The sequence below is a fragment of the Leiobunum rupestre genome, chromosome 6 (genome assembly GCF_980474605.1).
Source record: "Leiobunum rupestre chromosome 6, qqLeiRupe1.1.hap1, whole genome shotgun sequence".
Taxonomy (NCBI): Eukaryota; Metazoa; Arthropoda; class Arachnida; order Opiliones; family Sclerosomatidae; genus Leiobunum; species Leiobunum rupestre.
In genome coordinates, this window is record NC_143389.1 from 57,520,025 (window position 1) to 57,532,588 (window position 12,564).

General features: G+C 34.4%; 1 protein-coding gene across 1 annotated transcript in view; it reads right to left on the bottom strand.

Annotated features, from left to right (window-relative positions):
- LOC149942734 (uncharacterized) overlaps positions 1–12,564 on the bottom strand; it is a 100,284-nt gene that overhangs the window by 26,516 nt on the left and 61,204 nt on the right. Inside the window, exons 11-12 of the mRNA XM_090177264.1 lie at positions 12,017–12,387; positions 1,947–2,161 (exon numbers count right to left, since the gene is read on the bottom strand). Of these exons, the coding sequence (XP_090033390.1) occupies positions 1,947–2,161; positions 12,017–12,387 (586 nt within the window). The remainder of the gene's footprint in view (positions 1–1,946; positions 2,162–12,016; positions 12,388–12,564) is intronic.

The following is a 12,564-nucleotide window of genomic DNA, read 5'->3' on the forward strand; positions in this document are numbered from 1 at the left end:
CGATACATCTATATCGTATTAAACCTCAACCCACCCCAACCCAGCAGACAGTCAAGGCCTAGTTTAATCATATCTCTATATACATACACGAATAAACTTTGCATATTGTTCCCTATATATGTATAAGAGAAAAGTACGCATCAATGACGAAAATGACTGATCGAAAGTCCAAATTTGGATCCAACTGGAAATAAGACACATCCATTTTGAAACGAATTCTGTTTGGATCAAATAATTTCGATGAAATTGGAATAAAGTTGAATTTCTTACATTGTCATTGGGTCATATATAACACTTTTTGGATTGTAATTTTAGATCAAAGTTTAATTTTGGATTTTACAAATTTGGATATCATTTTGGAATCAATTTGATCCTATATTTTCGTAAATAACGGAACAATTTTTTCCCTATGTAATAGTTTTAGAAGAACTAATTTCCAAGGCGCTATTTTTTCTTCCCAGACGTATTTGAGAAAATCAGTGGGAGCTTTGTGAATAACATAACCAGTAGAGATAAATCAATACTTGTCTCTAACACAGATGTTATATGAGTCCACGAATGTATTTAATTATACTTAATGGAGATAATGACCAATTTGAGACCATAATAATGAGCTAGGCTAATACCATAAGTACCATAATACCAATAAGAATGACACTTCTTACGGTTTTAATGCAAATTTCCCGACGGAACCTTTTTTCGACACGGACTTTCTCGCTTAGCTCCGACTGAGACTTGTACTCGTTGTATATTTCGTCTTAGGCATATTTCGACACTATGGGGCTCTGTGCTTAGAACCAAATCTAGATTGCTCAATAACTCTGAAAATCAGTTTGGTGATAATGTTTCCTAATAGACATACTTATTTTATTATGTTACTTATGCTAATACCCAAGGCGGCACCTTATAGCGTTGCACCAAATCTACTTCACAGTCTGCTAGTATGGTCCTCCCATTAAGATTAAACCAAATCGATCCTGTGTATCTGATTGGTTCCCTACAGTCGCGATTCATACATTCTTGATAATTGTGTTAATCATTTATCTGTTAGAAAAAAATCCATAAAAACACCTAATTATTGCGTAAGTAATAATCCCAATTAAATTGAACAATTTTTAACCGAAACATTACAAAGAGATACGAGCGAATTGATTGAAATATTTAAATGGGGGAAAAACACATTACACTTTTAGGATGGTTTGTTCTTACCCTCCATTTCCAAAAAAAAATTATTTATAAACATTGTATAATGTAATTATAATTTGTTCTGTTTTTTTATATTGTTGATAGTTTTTTGGTATTGTATAGAGCATAGCGCCGATTTAATATCGGTCGGCGGCGGCATTTTGAGAAAAACACCCGGCGGCGGCGGGCCCGCCGATTTTTCAAATATCTTCGGCGGCGTTGATTTTTTTCGGTGGCGGCGTGAATATGAAAAAATGTCTCCCCACCCTTTTGAAAATTTCCAAAAAATATTACTAAATGTTTTTGAAAGAAAAAAAATAAGTAAAGTGGGAAAACTCAAAACATATACGCGGCGAAAACAAAATTTATCGGCGGCGGCGGTGGTGGCGGAGCGCAAGATAAAATATCGGCGACGGCGGCGTTGGATCGGCGGCGCTAGGCTCTATATATGTATGATATTTCACCTTGACAATGGCACAATATTGTGCCGAAACTAGTAGGTTTTTTCATAAATAAAAACTTTACTTACGCAATAATTACGTGTTTTTATTGATTTTTTTTTATGATTTGAGCGTAAGGCGTTTCAATTACTTTTAATTATTGATATAAAAAGTTATATCAATCCAAATATTGTGGTAGATAGTGTCTAAATCTTGTGAAAGTTCTCGAAAGCACTTATCCTTGGAGCAGGTTTTAGCGAATGAAAGGAAATATGACTTGTCATACTGTGACAAGTGGGGGTAATAAATGAGATGACGTACCTCGGAGTACATGGTTTCCAAGCCTTCCAGCTGCCGACGAATGGTTTGAACTTCGAGGGCCCCTTTGGTCGAGACGTCCTCCGTCATGACGCTACTTTCGCAGTCCTCGTCGTCGTCGTCGTCGTCGTCCAGGACACTCTCCGTGTCCGCGCAAGAGGTCAAGTCCAAGTCGGGGAAAGACGACGACAAGTGCGGCTCGCTCTGCAACGTCAACCCTGCCGCAACAAAAACTCATTGTCAATAGGGAAAATATAGTCCGGCGCTTAAGTTGCCATCTCCATTTATGAAAATCAACACGATAATAATTGAATATTAATTTAATACTAATTTAATTTAATACTAATTTATTTTAATAAATTTAATATTAATTTAATTTAATACTAATTTATTTTAATAAATTTAATACTTATTTATTTTAATACTAATTTATTTTAATAAATTTAATATTAATTTAATTTAATACTAATTTATTTTAATAAATTTAATACTTATTTATTTTAATAAATTTAATATTAATTTAATTTAATACTAATTAAATATTAATTTTATTTAAAATTAATTTAATATTAATATTAATATTAATTTAATATTAATATTAATTTAATACTAATTAAATATTAATTTTATTTAAAATTAATTTAATATTAATATTAATATTAATTTAATATTAATATTAATTTAATATTAATTTAATTTAATTTAATATTAATTTAATTTAATATTAATTTAATTTAATATTAATTTAATTTAATATTAATTTAATTTAATATTAATTTAATTTAATATTAATTTAATTTAATATTAATTTAATTTAATATTAATTTAATTTAATATTAATTTAATTTAATATTAATTTAATTTAATATTAATTTAATTTAATATTAATTTAATGTAAATATAAATTACGATTTTAAGGATAAAGGGCTATACATATTCTTATGACAGACAGCGACTAAGCGATCTATACCCCGGGAGAAAGTTTATAGAGATGTGTTTATACTATTCGCGATCCTCAGGCCACGGTATTTATTATACCTATGTAATTAAGCCTGTGCTTAGGCACGATGATTTTGTGGCGCGTATTGCATCATCCCCTTCAAGAACTAACGCAAAAAGTTACAATGTTACGTTTCGCAACTCCTCCATCGAGTGAGGTCAATTAGTGCGCTTAGATGTAAAATCGCACCTTGCCAGTGACCATAAGTTTATAATATTATAACCTAAGTGTGACACTTCCTATTGTTCCTACGCAAAAGTTTTACTGAGAGCTATTCATGAGACAGACTGCATTACGGGCTTCGTCGCCGTTTTGCGTCCGCTCGCTCCCGCGTCACGCGTAGCCTTTGACAGCGCCTCGCTAGGGGGAGATTTTCTTCTCGTGATGACGTCACTCCCTTACTAGCTCTCAGGTAAATATTCCATAAAGTGTCAAACAATATTATAGACTTATACAATGACGTATCTCAAAACAAAATTGAATAAATTCGTTGTCTCTTTATCAGAGTATAATTCCGGCGGCCACGATGATGCGGCGGACTAAATCTACGAAACAAACTGGTGGAAACTTTTAAGACGACAGGCTTTCGAGAAAACATTTTCGTCCCCGGAAGTGGCTCTCTTAACACGTTTCCTGGAAGCGAACGACGCGAGAGACAGCGGAGAATGGCAAAGCGCACTTAATGTCATATTCAGGAAAGAGAGGCGTGCTTTCTTCCGTTTTGAACGAGTGGCCCGTTTCCGGCGCACTGCGAAAAGAGAGAGCCATTACCGCATTAAGACAGCCCGTGAATGTGCCTGATTTCCAGGCATAAGCCCGAGCATGATAAAAGTCGCCCCCGGTGACATCTATTGGGAAAACTAAATTAGGAAATAGGCCCGAGTTAGTCGTCTACGAAATTTCGCTGATAACATTTGCTGGAATTAATTTGACACGTAAATGAAATTACATTTTCTTCTTGTTGACGTGTCTTTAAATATCACTTCTAAAGCAGTGGCGTAGCTGATGGTTCGCAGGGCCCGCGGTGCGGGGGGCCCTCGAGCTTCGGAGGGGGGCCCCACTAACCATAAAAAAATTTAAAAGGGGGGCCTCATAGAGATTTTTGCGGGGGGGGGGCCTCTTAGTTCTCAGCTACGCCACTGTTCTAAAGCATGTTTTCCACTGGCGCGCGCAACGACGCGTTTCTCAGCTTTGAAACGTTCAAACGTTTTTACGCGCGTAAAGAAAATAACATTATGACGCGCGCTAGTGGAAAACAAGCTTGACACGTTATTTAGCTCGTTACGGATCGTAAGTAACAATATACAGGATGTAAGCAAAAAATGATCCAATACTAATAACACAAAATGAGTTTTAACTACGAATTTGAAATTTTAAGGGCATATGGAACGTGTAAGGGGTAACTTGACAACGGAAATTTCCATGACCTTGAAACATGTCTTTAAAGTCATTCAAAATTGATCTCGAGAACCATTAACGCTACGAAGTTGGTTTCCATTAGAAAAGGGTTCCCCGTCACATTTTAAGTCTGAACAGCTTTGATCATACCTAATTTGACGAATGACAAGTCGATAATTATTATTATTATTTTTAATTTAATTTCGTTTTTCACTCGAAGATCTATTTGGTCCGAGTTTCGCGTCTTTTTGTTCACTCGAAGACCTATCGGTACGAGCTATTAGTAAGTTTTTAAATTTCTTCAAATTTGTTTAGGGTTTAGCTTTATTGTCCCTTTTCATAATGGATTAATCTACTTATTCGCTAATTTTATCATCCGATAATTATTAAACAAAACAAGAAGGTCGTGATGAAAATAATGTACAGTCCCGATCAAAAGTTTCTGGCCGTTTTATCTTGGCATCCATTTTATTTCTATTTCAGGTAGAGAGCCGAATGAGGGCTTCTATGAAGGAATACCCTCACGAAAATAATATGCAGTGGAAATTAATGCCTTTCCACAATTAGGGCACGAACAAAGCCGGAAATAGCCAAACCTCTCCATAATGACGTCATGAAAAATAAATATAATTTTTCGTGTCTCAGCTTGTTCGAAGCGTCATAATATCCGGAAATCAAATCTGGTTTCATTTTTCAAATCGGATATGTGGTTGTAAAGTTATTGAAGAAATAGTGATGACGTAAAACATTAAAATTAACCCTTATTTAATTTTTAAGTGAAACAAAGCGCTTAAAAATTAAATTAGGGTTAATTTTCATGTTTTCCGTCATAACTATTTCTTCAATAACTTTTCAACCACATATCTGATTTGAAATGAAACCAGATTTGGTTTCCCGATATTATGACGCTTCGAACAAGCTTAGACACGACAAATTACATTTATTGTTTCATGACGTCATTTTGGAGGGGTTTGGCTATTTCCGGCTTTGCTCGTGCTCTAATTGTGGTATGGCATTAATTTTCACCTATATTATTTTCGGGAGGGATTTCTTTCATAAAAGCCCTCATTCGGCTCTCTACCTAAAATATAAATAAAATGGCTGCCAAGAGAAAACGGCCAGAAACGTTTGATCGGGACTGTACCAGAGACCAGGTTGAAGGGCTAATAACTTGATATGTACTCATTCTAGAGCATCAAAATTTGCTAGACATACGCATCTGATAGAGGATCTTTAGAATTTTCAAACTCCAATGACCTTGAATTTCTGGTTCAAGAACATTCAACGTTTATCTCGTGAACCAATGGATATAGAGAAATGGTTCAAATTTGGAACTGTTTTATTTCAAGGGTATCATTATCTGTAAGTTCCTTACGCACTTAATAATAACAACAGATCTCTTGAGGCACGTAATTATTGTTTCGTGAACTTTAACATTGTCAGCCGCACCATTCGACATGGGATATATTTTAGAGGTGCCATCATTTGCTCGTTAATCGAATCTTTAAATAATTAAATTCACAATAATTCTTCAAATATTAAATATTTTAATAATAATATTCACAATAATTCTTGAAATATTAAATATTTTAATAATAATATTCACAATAATTCTTGAAATATTAAATATTTTAATAATAATATTCACAATAATTCTTGAAATATTCAATATTTTAATAATAATATTCACAATAATTCTTCAAAAATTCAATATTTTAATATTAATATTCACAATAATTCTTCAAATATTTAATATTTAATAATAATAATATTCACAATAATTCTTCAAATATTTAATATTTAATAATAATATTCACAATAATTCTTCAAATATTTAATATTTTAATAAGAACATTGACAATAATTCTTCAAATATTTAATATTTGAACTAAATATTAATTTCATAAGAAACTTTAACGCTCTTTTTTCTAATAATTCGTAAAATATTTGAACTAAATATTAACCAAATATTAACTAAATATGTAATGATTCTTCAAATATTTAATATTTTAACAAAATACCAATTTACGAAGCACTATCAAAGCTTATAGAAACTGACAACAGATGTCGCATCAGCCCGACTTTTAATAAGCTATCTGCGTTACTACGACGATAAATTATCTATGGCAGTATATATTAAAATTACGACACCGGTGTCTCCAGTGGAATATAAATGCTCTGTGATACAATTATATATAGAGTCTATATCGATGGCCTATAGCTTCTATTGCAGTACATGTATATTCTATTCTTCAAATAGGTTTAGCCAGCTAGGTGTATCTAGCCTAAATGTTGTTTTTGGAAAAGGCGGTCCAAGCTAGACTGGCTTTTCTGAATGGACTTGGCCAGAAAGAGGTACGAAGGTAAATGTTTTTATAAAGGATTTGGGGGGAGGGGGGGGGTAATGTGGCCCGATCGGCGGAAATTAAAGGAAAACTCCCCGAAGGTTCTGCTGGCAAACTGATGTCATTGATTGATTGCGCAGCCTGCTACCAGGGTTTCCCTACTTTCCTATTATATTTACTCATTCTCTCTCTCTGTGTAAAAGGAAAACGATTTTTTTTATCATATATTTCTCTATTTTTTTTTAGTTATTTTATTTAGGCCTAACGCCGAAAGTGGTGAGAGTTTTAGAGACGTATAGAACCCGTACGATACTATCGCCATCTTTCAACGCCACTTTCAGAAAGATATATAAACTTTCCTTCGGATAGATCTGATAGCTACCGAAATTCCGCAGCTTCTCAAAGTCCACATTAGGTGGCGTTCTGTACGGTACATTGTTGATGGCGTGCGAGATAAAAATAGAAACGCTGACCCCTATTATATACGTCGTAAGATCGGCAGCGTAATCCCGTCCTCGCGTAACGCGTAATAAGCCAAGCTTGAAAAGTTTCGCTACCCGTAACAGCAAAAAACAAGTTGTCCAAAGCCCAAATAAAGTTCGGCGCTTAAGTCGCCATCTACACGTAAAACCGAACATTGGCGATAAAAACCAAAGTGAAAATATTTTAATATTAATTTAATCATCAATTTATGTATTTAATTTTTAATTTAAATATATAATATATAATATAATATATATAATTATATATATAATTAATTAATTATTTATATTGTTAATTTAATTAATTATTAATTTAAATTTAATATGTATTTAATTCTTAATATAAATTTAATATGTATTTGATTCTTTATATACATTTAATATGTATTTAATTCTTAATATACATTTAATATGTATTTAATTCTTAATATAAATTTAATATGTATTTGATTCTTAATATACATTTAATAAGTATTTGATTCTTAATATACATTTAATATGTATTTGATTCTTAATATACATTTAATATGTATTTGATTCTTAATATACATTTAATATGTATTTGATTCTTAATATGCATTTAATATGTATTTGATTCTTAATATGCATTTAATATGTATTTGATTCTTAATATACATTTAATATGTATTTGATTCTTAATATAAATTTAATATGTATCTGATTCTTAATATGCATTTAATATGTATCTGATTCTTAATTTCAATTTAATATTTATTTAATTCTGAATATCAATTTAATATTTATTTAATTCTGAATTTCAATTTAATATCCATTTAATTCTTAATTTCAATTTAATATTCATTTAATTCTTAATTTCAATTTAATATTTATTTAATTCTTAATTTCAATTTAATATTTATTTAATTCTTAATTTCAATTTAATATTTATTTAATTCTTAATTTAAATTTCATATTCATTTAATTATTAAGAGTATCATTGCGGGTGAACAACTTCAAAATCACAACCTTCACAGTTCAATCACTACTTGTGGATACTTTTAGCTTGTTCTGGAACAAAAGGTGTACACTTTTTTAAGCTGAGTTAAACTATTCTCTTGTTCTGGTGAAAAGAATTACACCGATAACTATTCGTAAGAGCAGGAGTAAAGAGAGTAAACCGATAAAATCGTCTGCTTATCCTGAATTTATCTGGTAAAGCGGCCACAGGCAGCCATTTTCCTAACTCGCAACTATTAGCCACCACAGATTCGGAGTAAAATGTCGTCTAAAGGTCCATTTTCACGCTCGCTGGTAGCGGATAAAAATCGACAAAATTCGCATCCGCCACTCGCAAGCGTGAAAATGAAGCTAAAATATCTGTTTGAAACAGATCGACGCGGAAAGTGAAAGAGTGTGTAGCGGAAGCGGATTTGGTCGATTTTATCCGCTACCAGCGAGCATGAAAATGGGGCTTTAGGGTAACTCTTTTCACCTTACTCCGAAATCCCAGAACAAGCGAAGAGTGTTCACCTTCTATCGAAGAATGACCTTGTCCATTTGTCAAGGTCAAAAAGGTCAATTTTAACTGAAATGGCAACGCTACCGCGGAAAAACCGAAAAGTATCCGACTAATGGTGAACAGTAATGGCTGCGCACACGTTTCGGCGCGAAACAAAGTCTGTATCAGAGTATAGATCCGGCGTCATCTATAATACGCGGAATTAAAAGAAAGCGCTGGTTAAAAAAGAGTAAAGTAAATTTGCTTCCGCGCGAACAATTTTTCCGTAAAGAGAGAGTGGAAAACAAAGCGGTTCCTTATCGGCAAACAAAGCCACCCTGACTGCTGACTTCCCTCGCCACGTACGGGCACTTCCTAAGCTACGTAACGACCCTACCCGCGGAATTTCGTCCCTTTGTTTTAGGCCCGCTACGTCGAAACAAAGCCCGAACTGGAATTAATGAAGCGAGCCACCGACACAATTTTAGTCTCAAAAAAAAAAACTGAAAAAAAGTGATTGAAATTGAGAAGGACGGACTTTGCAAAACCTATCGATTCCCATGTTATTTATTTTTCACCTTTAATAATACGAAAGGAACTTCATTACGATGCAAATGCCCACAGGGACTTAATTATCGCGTTATTTTACTACGGTTAAACAATGGATATAGGTTTTAAGACAACTGACTCAAATCGGGAAGTTATACAGGGTGTTTCAAAAGTTTATGAAAAAATTTGAAGGAGTTGTAGGGGGTGAGTTGAGAAGTATGCCTGTTATTTTTCCCATTTTCATACCGCAGGGCTCCCAGCTATTTCTTATGAAGTATTATAGGAGTTATAGGAAATTTCATAGAAAATATAGGAATTTATAGAAACATTTTTAGCTAAAAAATAGGAATTTATAGGAACATTTTGTTTTTGGGAGTACCGGACCTAAGCCAGAGCTAAGCACTATTTAGAAGGCAAATTTTTCCCAAACGTTAAGGCTATTTTCTAATACATTACTTTTAAAATTATAGGAATTTCTGGATATAGCTATAGAAAAACTAGAAAATTTCGAAAAAATAGGAATTTATAGGAACAATTTTGAAAAAATAGGAAATTATAGGAACAATTTTGAAAAAATAGGAAATTATAGGAACAATTTTGAAAAAATAGGAAATTATAGGAACAATTTTGAAAAAATAGGAAATTATAGGTACAATTTTGAAAAAATAGGAAATTATAGGAACAATTTTGAAAAAATAGGAAATTATAGGTACAATTTTGAAAAAATAGGAAATTATAGGAACAATTTTGAAAAAATAGGAAATTATAGGAACAATTTTGAAAAAATAGGAAATTATAGGAACAATTTTGAAAAAATAGGAAATTATAGGAACAATTTTGAAAAAATAGGAAATTATAGGTACAATTTTGAAAAAATAGGAAATTATAGGAACAATTTTGAAAAAATAGGAAATTATAGGAACAATTTTGAAAAAATAGGAAATTATAGGAACAATTTTGAAAAAATAGGAAATTATAGGTACAATTTTGAAAAAATAGGAAATTATAGGAACAATTTTGAAAAAATAGGAAATTATAGGAACAATTTTGAAAAAATAGGAAATTATAGGTACAATTTTGAAAAAATAGGAAATTATAGGAGCATATTGAAATTATAGGAATTTATAGGAATTATAGGAACTCTGGAAGCCATGATACGATGAGTTAAAAGAGCGCCAGAGAGCTTCTAAGTAAGGCCTACTAGCTCCGGAAAGCAGCAGGGACTTTCAATGCTGTTAAGTTTACTTTTTTACGCTGGTTACCTCGATTTGTTTACAAAGTCCTTTTTATCTATCACACGAACCCAAACCTTAATGTTCACGTTTCCCTGCTGCTTGGTTTGTGCGCTTGTTGCAGCCTACTTCCAGGGGCTAATAGACCACACTTTGAAGCTCTCTGGCGCTCTTTTAACTCATCGTAGCAAAATGGGAAAAACAGGCATTCTTTTCAACTCACCCCCTACCACTCCTTAAAATTTTTGCATAACCTTTTGAAACACCCTGTTTACGCATACACTAGGAATGTCTAACGAAGAAGATGATTCCCTCAGAAATGGGGTTTATGGACGAGATTTTTGCTAAATACATCGCTTACTCGATATAAAAGGGAGTATAATTCTAGCAGGGAAGGTCAAGCTTCCGCCAATACTCACTCGTGACGCGACAGTCTAGAACGTAGTACAGGGTTGCCACAATTCAAATTGTCTGACTATTCCCCGTTTTCCGTGACCATTTTATGTTATTTTTCCTGAATTGTTAGGGCCAAAATTAGACAGATTTTAACTTTTACATTTATTAGAAGTTATTACAGTTAATCAACTTATATTTCAGTACAAAAGTTATTTCAACGTTAAAAAACCTTTTAAGAATCTAAATAATAATAAAAGAATTTTCCATAGATCTAGAGTAAAATTACCTTAAAAAAGTGTCAAGATAAAACTGAATTCCCTGACTTTTCCCTGACTTTTTACAAATTATTAAAATTCCCCGACTTTTTAGGCCTATTTTTAAATTCCCTGACTTTTACCCGATTTCCCTGACGCGTGGCAACCCTGTAGTAGAAAATCATGCCGCGGGCGTTTACCTCCAAATGAACCGGGCTTTCTTAAATCGAGTTTCTGAATTGTTTATTTTTCAAATGAACGTCGTCCATTTTTTCTTGTGGCGGCGGCGGCTTCTTAGCGCCAATGAATTTTAAAATACGTTTCGCGTCTTACATTCGACCTAGTTTTAACCCCGCCCGTTTCTTCAGTTGTATCCGCCACACGGTGCCAATTGACCCCTTGGACATTCCAAGTGTATATGTATATAATTTCCTGGTCAAATATATTCCCGAAATTCCACCGAGAATTAGAGAACGTCGCAAATAAACCGGCGTTAATTAATCTGAGTAAAAAGTTTCTTTGAAAGACGGCGAAGAAAGTACGAAGAAAGACCACATTAGTATTCGCACTCTTTCTGGTGTCTTTGAGTGGAATATCTTTAATCAAAGCTAAAGAAAGGTTCCAAAGTATCCTTTCCCGGGCTCTGAATCTAATTTACGACCGCGAAAAAGGACATTGAGAGAGAGAGACTGAGTAGGGGCGTATATCGACTAAGAGTCATAAAAGAGGGCACCACGATCGTACGTCCTTTTATTAGCGTTCGACCCAGAACGGATGGACGAGTCAACTTTGTAACGGGTACTTGGCCATCAGATAAAACACGTTAAGCAGTTTCACTGGCGACGAGAATGACACTCGACGAAATCTAAAACTTAGTAACTGAAGGGCCACGGAGTTTCGAGGGTCGGCTGGGGTTTAGTGGTTGACGGATAGAGACCGTAAAACGACAAAGACTTACTGGAAGGGAACTTTTGTTTCTTGCTGGTGACGGAGAACTTGGAGCAATTAGAGTCCAGCATCTCGGCGCTGGCGAAATGATGGGCGGCCACTCGAGCGGACGCGGGCTTGCGGGGAGGAGGCCATTGGTGCTGCTGGAAGCGGCCGGACGACCACAGCCCTCCGCCGGCCTCTTTGCTCTGACCCAAATCGTCCATCGACAAGGCCAGGCCTCCTTTGTGGTGGACGCTGCCCAGCTGACGACCAAACGGAGCGGAAGAAGCTGGCAGGGCGTTGGCCCCGGCGCCACATTCGCCCGTTTGCGAAGGAGAGCCTAAGCCTTTGCTCGCTTCGTCGCTTCGCTCGATCTTGACCGGCGACGAATCTTGACACCTGCGGAACATCCCCAAAGATTAAAAGAGGACAGGAAGGAGATGGCGAAAGCGACAAAACAGAAAGCGGACACGTTGCAATATCGAGGAAGAAACACGATGTTAGAGGGAGTATCAAGTAGAACGTTCGATGGTGGATACCCTAACTTCGCTGCAAAATTGGGACGGGGTTTTCCTC